Source organism: Lagopus leucura, unplaced genomic scaffold, assembly GCF_019238085.1.
Source record: "Lagopus leucura isolate 7727_CA_CO unplaced genomic scaffold, USGS_WTPT01 Super-Scaffold_806, whole genome shotgun sequence".
NCBI classification, from domain to species: domain Eukaryota; kingdom Metazoa; phylum Chordata; class Aves; order Galliformes; family Phasianidae; genus Lagopus; species Lagopus leucura.
The window spans coordinates 533,430-546,321 of NW_024962260.1; the positions used below are offsets into that span (position 1 = coordinate 533,430).

General features: G+C 46.4%; 1 protein-coding gene and 1 long non-coding RNA gene across 2 annotated transcripts; one reads left to right on the forward strand and one right to left on the reverse strand.

The window, feature by feature from the left end:
* Positions 1 to 4,148: 4,148 nt before the first annotated feature.
* Positions 4,149 to 10,871, reverse strand: LOC122176888. The gene is made up of 4 exons (XR_006177869.1): positions 10,413 to 10,871; positions 5,289 to 5,425; positions 4,813 to 4,938; positions 4,149 to 4,232 (listed from the first exon to the last, which is right to left on the reverse strand). It is a non-coding gene; the product is annotated as an uncharacterized LOC122176888 (long non-coding RNA).
* A 187-nt stretch (positions 10,872 to 11,058) lies between these two features.
* Positions 11,059 to 12,313, forward strand: LOC122176870 (cytochrome c oxidase subunit 6A2, mitochondrial). Its single transcript, XM_042865827.1, has 3 exons — positions 11,059 to 11,195; positions 11,400 to 11,539; positions 12,057 to 12,313. The coding sequence occupies exons 1-3, from the start codon at positions 11,096 to 11,098 to the stop codon at positions 12,141 to 12,143; spliced, it is 327 nt and encodes a 108-aa protein (XP_042721761.1). The 5' UTR covers positions 11,059 to 11,095; the 3' UTR covers positions 12,144 to 12,313.
* Positions 12,314 to 12,892: the final 579 nt, after the last annotated feature.

The window sequence follows — 12,892 nt, forward strand, 5'->3', positions numbered from 1 at the left end:
CATGTTGGTTTCTACTGTTTTCCCGGAGTAGTGATACTCTCCCACAGTAATGATGGGAATTACCTGAATGTTTACAATTGATCAGATGGAGCATTTTCAAGTTGTCACGTTTCATAAAGTCAGGGAGAAATAATGTCCAGGTGAGAACATCACGTGTTTAGCCTTAAACATCATGGAAATCAATGTGATCCTTTTGTCCTTCAAACCCTGAACAGAATGAACCACAGTGGGATAACCTTCAGATGGTATGCTGATATCCTGGGAAAAGGAAGGTTTATGTGAGGTTTTCTTGGTGATGTACTAAATGACTTCCAGAAAAGGTAGATCCAATGGTTTCCAATTTACCAGCCTTCAAACTAAAATATGGCATTACATTGAAAAATCACCTTCAAAAAATAAAATAATGTCTCTTAATAATTATCATCTAATGACTCTAAAGAACATCATCTCTGCTCCTCAGTACACTTTTCTAGCTTCCAGAATGCAAAGAGAGTTCTGAAAAATCAAGCTGGATTTCTGTGCATCAAGTGAGTCAGAAAGTAGCACTTCTGCACAGAGGCTTTGCAAATGTGATTGAAATCCGAAGCACAGCGCTGTGCTCCGTGGGACATATCTGACCCATACACTGCCTTTCAGCTCTGCATTTTCTAAATCACATACATTATGGTTGAATAGGAAGAAAATGTGTAAACAAGAACATAAAAGATTACTGTGAATTCATTAAATCTGATAAGCTGTAAATTGAAGTGCATGAATTCCATTCTCTGAACACCAGGATAAATTTCAAGAATCTCTATTGACTTAACTTGCACTGATATGCATTACAATAGTTTCTGGTGCATTCCAAATAATTATTACAGCAATATTCAAGACCAGAAGGCACTTAGCTCCCGTTTGGATAACTAAACAAAGGCCAGACTTACAAAAAAAGTCCATCATAGGAAAGAAAAAATAGTAATCTGGATTTGTTTTCAGAGGTGGTGTGGAGGCGTGGCTACAGGGCCCACTCAGTTTGGGTCTGGATTTAAGAAGCAGGGGGAACACAGAGAATGACTGTTGTTTCTTACAGAAGAAAAAGATCAACTGTATACCAGGAGACAGAGCTATTTGAAGAACTTTGTCAGCTGAACACTCAGAGTGGTACTGATGCATTGCAGAGCTCCTTTGCTTAGAGGTTCCCTCATAGGGTGTAAGGAATCCAAATTGTTATCTTTCCTTGATATCTTTCTACTCAGAGATAAGGATTGCTTAGGAATTCTTTACTCTGTGGTTAGGATGCTGTTCATTAGCTTTCTTGGAAGTTAAAAAACCCATTTGCCTCCTTCCAGGAACCAAAATGATCCCTAATGTTTTCCTGAATAGTAAGTTTCTCAATCAACGACTGAGAGAGAGATCACAATGAAAGAAGGGACCTGGGAAAATGGGGGTGTGGAGGAATTACAAATATGTAAAATAAAAGCCACTAAAGCAGCTCAATCAAGTCAGTTTTTCTGCAAGAAAGTGCCTCTAAAGTGATGCCCTTAAAATATACCGCTAGGACTGTCCAAAAACTGATCAAGCAAAATGTCTTGAGAGCTCCTCCTGCCGGCTGTTTGCTTAGCATTCCAAGCCCTTGCCAACAGACCCAATTTGGGGTTTGTCTTTTTAAGAAGTTGGAAAACATGGAAGGCAAAACTAATGCAACGTTTCTTTTATTTGTCATAGCAATAAACCAGCATGGTCTCCCAGCATCTCCTGTACTCCTGCCCACTTGCTCTCTAACTTTCCAGATAGAGATGCTTTGCAGGGAGGCTGAGGTCAATGCTGGGAGCAGAGCAGTGTGGGAGCTGCAGAGGAGCACAAGAGAAGCCTGGCACACTGTGACAGCAGGGCAGGCAGAGACCTCAGCAGTAGGCACAGTGCAGAAACAAGAGTGGAGCAGGTCTGGTGAGACTAACCAAGTTTAACCAGGAGTCCAAGAAGCATCAAATGAGCCTGCTGATTCGAGGCCAAGCCAGAAAGTCAAGTCAGCAAGTCAGAATCAGGAAGGGTGACACTTGGACACACCTACAGCCTACCCCCAGACAAGGACAGCTCTGTGTCACAGCTCTCAAGGAAAGCAGAGAGCCCCCAGCAAGCTTCTCTCAGCACTCTGGTCCCAGGATACACCCACCATATCAGAGCAGACCTTGAACACATGCAGCTGGACCTGCAGGAGCTTGCAGAGTTGGCTGGTGCATGCAGGGCCTGACAACACGCTGCCCGGTACAGTCAGTAAAGAACATAAAAATTATGTGAAGTGCTGACAAGAGCCTGGGTACAAATGTACCACAGGGGTTGGCAGTGCGAAAGGCTGACAGTGTGTACTTCAGGTGTTTCAGTGCCTGGACAGGACTGACCTTTTTGTAGGGCATTGTGTGCTTGCTTTTGTTTTGGCAATCTGCTGGGAAACATTTCTTTCAGAGCCAGAATAATTTTTAAATTACCACTGGCATGTAATAACAAAACCCCTCCAAGTTTTTCACCTATCATTTAAAAAATAAATGTAAAGTAATCCTGGCTTCCCAGGAGAAACCCACCCGCATACATCTGTGACATTTTGACTGCTCAGTTTTTTGGCCAAACTATGCCCCAAAAGAAGAAAGCAGATGAGACTTACTGGCAGCTCCTTTCCTGCCTTCCAACTGGTGACATTTGCTGTAACCCTGCATTGGCTATCTCTTGCAGGTATGTGCACGAACCCAAACTCCCAGCGCTGCCTGCATGAGGCAGAACATCCCGAGGTTACAAAGCTCAAGTGGCAGGTGCAAAATATCTTTCCAAAAAGAAGCTTGTCAAATCAACAGGGAGAAGAATAACCCTTTCGAAAAGGTTGGCTGTGATTATCTTATAGAGTTACAACAGGAAAAATCAAAGGCAGACACAGAAGGGAAGGGAAACAATATGAGGAGAGTATCCCGGTAGTGTTCCCAGCTGGACTGACACTGATACACTGCCTAGATAAAGGTAGGCTGCTCTGCAAAGACTGTGTGACTACAGAAGAGCGCAATGGTTTGCTAGAAAAAGAACATTCTTTATCAATACATTTATCAATGATAAAAAACAGCTCCAGGTTATGTGAGCTATTTTGGGAAGCAAAAAAAGAAGTCACATATATGACAGGGACCTGTAATTCTGCTAAGTTGGCCAGGGAGATATTTTGTCTCCTTCTGTACAGAGTACTGAATGTATACAGGACTTAATAAATGTGGTTTCTCTGCCAAGCAATTGTATTTCTGCACTTTATATTTCCAGTGTGAAAAAATTAATGAAACGTTTTAAACCAAAGCCGTTTCCTTGGAGCCTCCTCTGACCTTCTTTTCCTCCTCTCTCAGCCGAATCTCCCCGGCAGGATGAATTCAGACCTGATGTCTGCTCCTCCCACCAGGCTTTTGGATATGTGACAATAACCCAGTCACTGGGAGCCGTGCCTGCTGGTGTCCATTGTCCTGCGTCCAGTTTAAGAAAAAGCCCGGAATGAAACTGATGAAGAACACAGTGATTTACAGGAATGGTCGAAGGTTGTTTCTGCACACATCTATCAGCAGCTTGAGCGTCCTTGGAAATTAACACACAAGGCTGAAGCATGGGAATGATTCAAGGCTCACCAACAGACTCTCAAAAGTTAAAAAAAAAATCTGAAATAAAGCACCAATTTCAAGCTGCTACAATCCTGTGGAACAGCTAGAGCTGTGGTAGGAAATCAGGGTGTGCCTGTGTGGGGAACTGCCCCAGACCTGCCAGGCAGAGCCTGTTATGTTCTCCAGCAGAGCACTGACAGGCACAAAGAAGGGATATGCACTATATGCACTGACAAGAGGAGCTGCTGGCTGTGCTCTGTGGAAGGCATCACTTCAGCCACAGACTGCAGGCACTGCCAAGGACAGCCTACAACTACATCAAGTTACCTAAGCCCCAGTAAAAGGAAAAAAGACACACAGCATCCAAGAAAGCCAGTATGCATAAAGCAGGTTGCATTGTCCATGGTGGAACAGGAGTGGGTGTGTGGAACAGGGGACACAAGCCAGCAGCCAGGTACAAGGCCCCAGATAACCCAGCAGTGATGCTCACAGGATGGTAGGGGGGCAGGGGGTTACCAGAAGGAAATTCACATGCCTTCTTTGCAGACAGGATTATCTGTGGGATATTATGTGCCCACACCCCATAGTGTTACCTGCTTCCCTCTTTCAGTGGTATCATACACACTGCCTGCTCTGTGTATTTTAGATACATAAACAAATACAAAGACTATTTAGCAAGTAAAACTGCTTTCTCTATTAGCATATCCCACAATCACACTGCAAATAGGGTTCAAAAACCTTTGCAGATATTTATCCAACTCCCACCTTAAATCATCACTTTACTTAACAAATGCTTCCATTTGAAGACCAGTTACCTGATAGGAATTCACAACTAGCACCAAGCCCTTTATCTACAAACTTTTACCATTTCTTCTGCCCTCTCCCCCCTTCCATCAGCATTCTGCAATATCTGCCAGCCTCCTTTACGTCTCAGTTTTGTGTTCACAATGTGAGGCAGGCAGACTCATGTGCCCACAAACAGAAAAAGCTCCTCCAGCTCACAATAACTCAGCAGGTTTCTGTGATTTTCAGAGACTGCATTACTGTGTGCCCATGTCTGCTGTCAAATTACTGCCTGGATGCAGGCGCCATGGCTAACCTCAGCCTTACCCCAAACACAAAACTGTCCCTAAGCCCTCAGAAACATCCATCTTCTCTTTCAGCACCACTTACAGCCTGGCTGACGTTTCGAAGAAATAAAGAGCGTGTTTACCTCTCTGAAAACTTATTATGGTTTTATGTCCTTTTTCTGCAACCTCCTGAGAGCGTCAGTACTCGGCATCATGAAGTGAAAACGTACCGAAACAGATCTGAAACATGGAGAGTCTTCCTGACATTTCTAAAGGAAAACGGAAATAAAGCCATAAAAACAATCCTTCACATACAGCAGAGGTCAAAAAATAACGTCTAAGCTTAAGTTTGTTTTTATCTTCAGCATAAGTCCCATGACTTCTCTAACTCTTAGCTGCTTGCCTCAGGCCCTGGCTGTAGCACTACAGCAGCAAGGAAAAACCCAGAGCATAGCTACTGTGACCTTAGCCACCTTCCCTTAAAACCCTCACCCTCCCCTGCTCCACAGTAATAGAAAGCTGTTCCTGGAGCTGCTACAGGGGAAGCAGCTATTTCCGTGTCACGTCTTGCCTTAAATACCTGTACGTAGTGAAGATGGCATACAGAGATCATACAAACCTGTAATTGGGGCCGGATTTTCTCCAGTCATAGACAGACATTACTGCCTGCAACTGCTGCTGTCTGTTTCGACCTTCTCCTCGAGGTGTCTCCACCTCCCATTACAATGTCACAGCAAAAAAAAGTTTCACGGTGGTCTGCAAAGCAAAAGCAAATGGAAACACAGAACTGACATTGTTTATCTGCTGTCAGGAGAATTCCAAACCAACACATTGAAAGAATTAACACTGTTGCGCAAAAAGCAGACAAAACCAGTAACTCTGACCATAACTACAACGTATGACATAACTGTGACCACCAATAAGAGCATGCTACTTAACAGCACACATGCATACATGAAGGATCCCAAATTCTCAACACCTCTAAGAAAAAGATACTACTATTATTCAGTGTTTTACAGGGAAAATGATGCATCAGGTATTCATAGGACTTGTCAAAGTAAGTGAAAATTTACCATCAGAAAGAAGAGAATCAAGGCTTTTAAATCCCTGATACTAAGTTAAGTGCATTACTTTAAAGCAGCCCTTAGATTGGATGAGAAGGAGCACTAGCACAGAGAGAAACATGTGTTCTACATCTTAATACAAGATTTTCCTAGTGGAATGGCAATAAGGATACCCTGCAGCCTTTGGTTTCCTCTGCTGCCATGAAGCCTGCATCCTCCTGACCATGCTGGTAGCCAGGATAACCCCCAATCCATATTCTATGGCCAGTGCATGCTGAGGGAGGCAAAGATAACAAAGGCTGCGACAGAACTCTTATCAGGGAAGTCCTTTCGGGCCCCATTTCCATCAGCTCATAAAAGGAACAGCCTGGACCCACATGCTGGGCCCTGCTAAGGCTGCTCCAGGCTGGAGCTCTTCATTTGCAAAAGAAATGACCCATTCATTTCTCCCTGACCTCTGCAGGCACTTCAGGCTGCCGGCCCCCACCGCTCCTCAAACAGGTGCTCAGGGCCTTCAACCTCGGCCTTCCCAGGCAAGCTGACCTAATGCAGCTTCAAGAGCCCTGCACTGGGGCTCCAGGAGGGTTGTGGCACAGGTTGGGAACATTTACCTCTCAAAGCATTTATGTCCAATCCAGAAAGCCAGAGACCATATGAAAAGCAGCTACAAATGACACGGTGTAACCTTAATTGAAGCTGAATAAACAAATAAATGCAAATCCGCTTGCGTGCACTTGCACATCACACACACAAGTGATTTCTTCCCTGCAACTGCTGACAGCTGCATTTTGCAGCTGCATTTCATGCTGTCTTGTGGTTGCACAAGCAGGTCCTGTGGTTCCTGTAAAGAACTGGCTGGTTTCTGTCACAACTGGGGAATGCTTTGCCTCTGCAATGGATTTCCAGATTCGATTTTGTGTTGGTGGATGAACAGCAACCATGAAACTTCAGCAGGGAAATCCACATGCTTGCACTGCATTCCAGGTAAAAGACCGACCTCTTCAGACATGCAGAGTCACCTTAGAACTCAGCCCGAAAACCAAGAGCATCACAATCCATACCTTTTGTTCTCAACAGCCCCATTCTGGAAGAATGATGCTGTTTCACAGCTAGGCACAGGGCAGCCTCTTGTCAAAGGCCACAAAGGCCCTCTATGGCTGAACTGGGAACTCAGTGCTGATTTTAAGACCAAGTTCAGAGCCCCTTTCACGGCACTAATCTCCAAACAACATTTTTCTACTTTGCAGACAGCCTCCACAGAATGCACAGTTATCAGACTGAACATAACCATCTTTAATAAGTAAGCTGGTTTGGAAGCTGACTTGTTTTTAGTGCCACATACACACAAGCTCTGTTACTGGAAGAGGAGTCCTGTGATTCAGAACCCGAAGTCTGATGCAATTGGGCATTTCAAGCTGCTTTCCCCAGCAGAGAACAACCCTATTAGTTTGAGAAAGTCCCCTGCCTGCTTTCTCTCTGAGTAATTAAGAGAGAAATCCTCCTCTCAGTGACCCCAATGCTCTCAGCCTGGGCTGATTTACACATGAAAGGCCCCCTCTGAGGGGCTTTCTCCCTTTCACATTCACAACCAGGCAGGACCTATAAATAAAACCTTTCTGAACACAGGAGCTTTCAAAAAGGTCTGTGTATATGCGTAAACGTGTATGAGAGAAAGGGAATGGATGCGTGCACTTGAGAATGCGTGTGTTTGCATGCATATGGGAAGAGCGGGTGAGCAGAATGTGCATTCACGCGCTGGCCCACATGCAAACAAGTGTACTTGGAAAAGCACCTACACGGATATGGAAGCGTGCACAGGTAGCTGCAGCCCTTGCAGGAGTGAGGCTGGTTTCCAGCTAGCACAGCTCCACAGGGCACTCATTGAAATCAGCCGAGTCACTCCGGAGTTACAAAAAAAAAAAAAAAAAAAAAAAAAAGAGTGAATTTAGACCCAGCTTGACACAAGAGGACGCCTGCAATACACCCCCCAAAAAGCAGTAAAGTCCTTGCAGAACAAACTGGTAGGCTTACATAGCATTGGATATGTGGAAGCCAAGAGAACCAGGCCTTGTGGTATGGAGTCCTCCATTCCCTTGACTGAAGGTGAGATTTTTGAAAAGGCTGCATCTTCTTGGATGAATATAGAGAACAGCATTACACTGAAATAATGACAGCCCTGGAGAAAGTCATTCTTTTTGAGTTTGCTGGAACACAAAAACCCCTCCACGTTTGAAAATAAACAGTGAAAATAAACAGGGCTACTGCCGTGAAAAAGAAGGTGAGAAAAGTAAAAAGTCCGTGACGGCCTTTAACATGCATAAACCCCAAAATGCCCAGATTTAATCCATGCTTCCCTCCCCCGCCGCCCTGTTCTCCCTCGTGTCTGTGCAGCAGGGGTATTTCCCTTTCCAAGAGGCCTAAGCAGGACCCTACGCAGTTTCCAGGAAGCTGGCAGTTAGTGTGATCCTCTCTTAATACAAAACAGGTGACACACAGCATTAAGCCATGCCAGGACAGACTGCAGGGTTTCATAAAGCAGGTACTGGGCTGCGAGTCTTTGCCCCAGTAAGAGAGGGCTTTTTAAGACCTGGCTACAATGTGCTAATTTGAGAACTGCAAACTATTTCACTCCACTATTCCTTACCAGCTGAACCGTTTGCTCACTGAAATCGGGTCTGTGCTCTATGCTAACGCAGTGCCAGCAGTCAGGCTATGCTGACATGCAACTCAGACTAGCACACTGCAGCTGCACCACTGCCTGGTAGGAGGCTCCAGATCAACGTGCAAGGAAGGCAGGCAGGAGGGGTGCTGCACCCTCCTGACCTCATAATCAGTAACAGTAACTCCTCGATCTCCCCCCCCCTTCCCAATTCTTATGCAAAACTTTAGAAGTAGGCAGGGAAAAAAAGCACAAAGCAGGAGGACAGCAAAGCCTCACAGAAGCGCACAAAGCGCAAAACGTCTGTTCTGCCAGTTCAAAAAACTCTTCCCAGCTACTTGCAGTAAGCAGGAGTGTGCGAGCAGGGACACTGAGCTCCCCTCCTACTGAGCTCGCAGCTAAAGCCCTCCCCCGGTTCCCAGAGTCTTCAAATGAAGATTTGCATAGTACTTCCAGATCATTCCCTAGAGAAGGGACAATGGCCCTCTAAACGCTCTCTTCCCGGGGCCCCCCCCCCCTCACTTACAAAGCTGATAAAGCCCTGGTGAAAAGGGGAACAAAGAATTTACAGATGGCAGAATATTGATTTCCGCTGTCGCAGAACTACAGGGAGAAGATGAAGAACCCCCCCAGAAACTCTGTGAAGTTTGAGACACGGGCACTATCTCTGCAGCTCAAACTCCACATTCGTTATGGCAGTGCCCCGTCAATATCTGATGCAGGAAGCATTGCTATTATAGAGGGATGAGCAGGCTGCTGAAAGCCTCAGAACGCAGAGAGATGAGATTACAGCCTGAAATCCCAGTGAGCGTGCTCGTTGTTTCCAAACTTGCTCAGCAGAGAGGTGCTGCCAGTGACAGCAGTTTGCCACCAGGCGGGCCGGCCCGGCATTGCTCCCAGAGACTTCAACTCCAGCTGACAGTATCGAAGGCTTTCACGTATCACATTTCACCCCGAGATTCGTATTGTTACCCACGTCCTCTTTTCCCTGCTACCCAGCACTGCAGCTGGGAAAAGCAAGACAAGAAAATGGCCTAAGTCTCTTCTGTAAGGAAACAGCGCATAAAAGTGAGTCCAAACAGTGGTTCTCAGTGATCAGAGGCAGCCAGAGTCGATGGCAGAGCTGCCTGTTTGCTCACCAGTATTTTCCCCACACCTTCATTAAGACACATGCTGTCATGATAGATGCAGTCATCGTGGTGATAACAACCAGTACGTATTGCACAGTTCAGCATGTTTCATTCAGAACTGTTAGCAGAACATCCCTCACAATTCTCTTTAGAATAGCTTGCTTTCTTCAAATACCTGCCTGGCTTTTCTTATCCACAAGAAAATTTTTCATATTGTATATGAAAATTTAAATAAAAAAATTTAAATATTGTATATTTAAGTAGTCACTCCCCATTTATACCACATTTAAAGAAGAGGTGAATCAGACCCATTAGTCTCCTGACATGCCCAAGATAGAGATTATTTGTAGGGATGATAAAGCTTGAGGAAGTACTATTTTAAATCAGAAAGTAATGAAACCACCAGCACACCCAGGGGAGGACAGACAGGAACCCTTTTTAGTTGTTCTCCATGAGCCCTCTGGAGCTTCGCAGGCTGCTGCTCTGACTGCGCCCTCCATCGACCTGGCTTCTACCAAAGGTCAAACAGGCTATTGCCAGGCTCCAGTAAGAACCACAGTCAAATAGGATCCAGACATTTGCAAATTAATTACCATGAAGAGTTCTTCTGGAGATGTTTTGTTAATCCAAAAGATGTTACGATGTCAGCAGAATTATCCCAGGAGTCCACATAATTAAAAATATACCAGTGGCTACAAAAATATATTTAATTACAGGCATATTTTTACTGTTATGACCAACATAACTTTTATATCCCAGTGAGGAGATTGGTCCCTAATACATACCTATAAACAAACAAACAAAAACCTTAAGAAACACAACAGATGCCCTCTTGATGTTGCCTAAAAGCAATCAAAATACAAAGCGCAAAATACAAAGTGTGCAATCACCTCACTGGCAGGGAATGTTACCCAGGACACGAGGAACATCTCTGAAGCTGCCTGCACTGAGCACAGACTCTGAATCTCAGCCACGGAACACTAGGAAACTTTCCTCCTCTACATTTCATTTGCACACAGTGCCATACATGGTTACCTTCCCTTCTTCTGCTTGGAGATCAGCCTGAACACCAATTCTACCCTGTGCTGACCTGCAGCACCCAGGATGAGTTCAAATCAGCCACAGCCACACTGCAGCCTTCTCTGTGCCCCAGCCCAACCAGCCCTATGCCCACACCTCCTAAAGCTGGCTCCTTTCCTCACTGCTCTGCACTGACTGCCACTGCTTATGCACAGCCTCAATGGAGGGCCCCTTCCCATCCTCTTTCCAGGGCTCTCCAATCCCATCCTCACAGCTCCAGAGCCGCTCACACAGCAACACCCCAAGCCTCTAACAGCAACACATCAGCATCACCCTTCAGCACCAAAATGGCGCCCGTTCACCACCCTTCAGCGACTTAGCGCGAGGACGCTCACGTGACTAAAGATCCTCCCGCCCTGCGACAACGCATGCGCAGAAGCGTGCCGCAGCTCAAGGTCAGGCAGGCGGTGGCGGAACACCGCGCGTGCTCCGTCCCGCTGCAGTGACATCAGTTCTGGTTCCGGTTCCGTAGGGCGCTCCGGACGCTGAGGACATGGCGGCGCTCAGAGGGCTGTCCCGGCTGCTGCCCACCGCTCCCGGCTCAGTGCCTGCCCGGAGCATGGCGGCCGCGGTGGCGCACGAAGGCGGCGGAGGTAACGGGGACGAGGGGGCGTAGCGCGGGTTCGCATCGCGCCGCTGCCCTCCGCGCCGGGCCGGGACGCGCTGCCCCCGGGGTGCCCTTTGGGGGCTGGCAGGGGCCAGCGCTGCGGCCCCGTTCACGTGTTAACGCTTAACGCGCCCTCGGGTCCCGCCGTGACGCGGACGGTCACTGTTGCTGTGTTCCGTACCGCCTCCAGCCCGCCTGTGGAAGACGCTGAGCTTCGTCGTGGCGCTGCCTGCGGTCGGTGTCTGTATGCTGAACTGCTACCTGAAGGCACAGCACAAGCACGAGCGGCCCGAGTTCATCCGCTACTCTCATCTCCGCATCCGCACCAAGGTGCGTTTGTTTACCTGCTGTGTTCTGTGAGCTCCGAGTGCCCAGAGTTTCAAATTGGAGGAGCACAGGCTTCTGCTGAGCGAGGTGTTGTGTGTACAGCCGTGCTTTTAACTCGTGGCTTTGCTCCCAGCTCGGCAGTGTCTGGCAGCTCTGGTACCACTGTGCACCTCCCAGCCCCAGGTAGCCTTGGTGATGTCTCCCGGAACAACATCTCAGGTGTAGAGATGCTGTGTTTACCTCAGGCTAATACACATTGCACATTAACAGCTGATCCCAGCCTCTTGTAGCAGGGGTCCTCATGGCACAGCACAGTGGATGTCCAAATCACAGCAGTGACTTTGCTGTTTGGAGACAACAGCTGTCAGCTAATGGAGATTTTTTTTTATCTCTAGCTTTGTACAGCCTGGGAGTGCTACCAGCTTGCTTAAGCTGGAGTCTGTGTTTGGTGTTGAGTCCATTTTTGCTATGCTCCTTCAATTAATTGCTAAAGGCTTATTTTCCTTCTTTCTTCCAACAGCCTTTTCCCTGGGGTGATGGGAACAAAACTCTATTCCATAACCCTCATACAAATGCTCTCCCAACCGGTTATGAAGATGAAAACTAAAATCTCAACCACAGCCACAACTTTGGCTCTTCTTGTGTTTGGACCAGGCTGTTCTGTGGGAACCATCACTTAAGAAGATCTGCATTCCTTCTACAGTGAAGTTGAATGGTGGTCTGGTCTCCACCAGTACTTCTGTAGAAGTCCTTTAAATAAACAGTTCCAAGCCTGAATTTAGGCTCTGACTTTTTTATTAATATGTGACTCCTTAAAAATTCCTAATTTTAGCGTTGAACCTTCCCCAGCACAGAAACAGGGGGGTTTGACTGAGTGTAAAATACCTGCTCCCATATCTGGTAATGCTAACAAGTCACACATCCATCACAAAGGATATAAAATCAAATAATGGATTTTGTCTGGTTTAACTGATTGTTGTTATCCCATGTGCAGATGAACGGCTATTAGTCTAATATTATAAATTCAGTTCCATTTATACTGAGTGAGCCAGCAGTAAGCATTAACAGCTTACTCTGTAAGTGCTACACTTAATTTCTGCACAGACTGTTTTGCCAGCTGCCTCGTGCATGCGAGGAGTGTTGTTAATGCAGGCTATGTGACCGTGCTGGAGCTACTGCTGTTGCTGAGGGCATGGGGCACAACGATCCCCAGTGCTGCAGTTTCTGAGCTGCACAAGCCTCAAACCTCTAATTGCTCACAGTTATTACTTAGAAGCTGTGGGGTAGACAGGCCAGCACTTATGTTTGAGAACTCCTAACTTCTTAATTAAAAAAATAAAGAAGTAAAACCCGAGT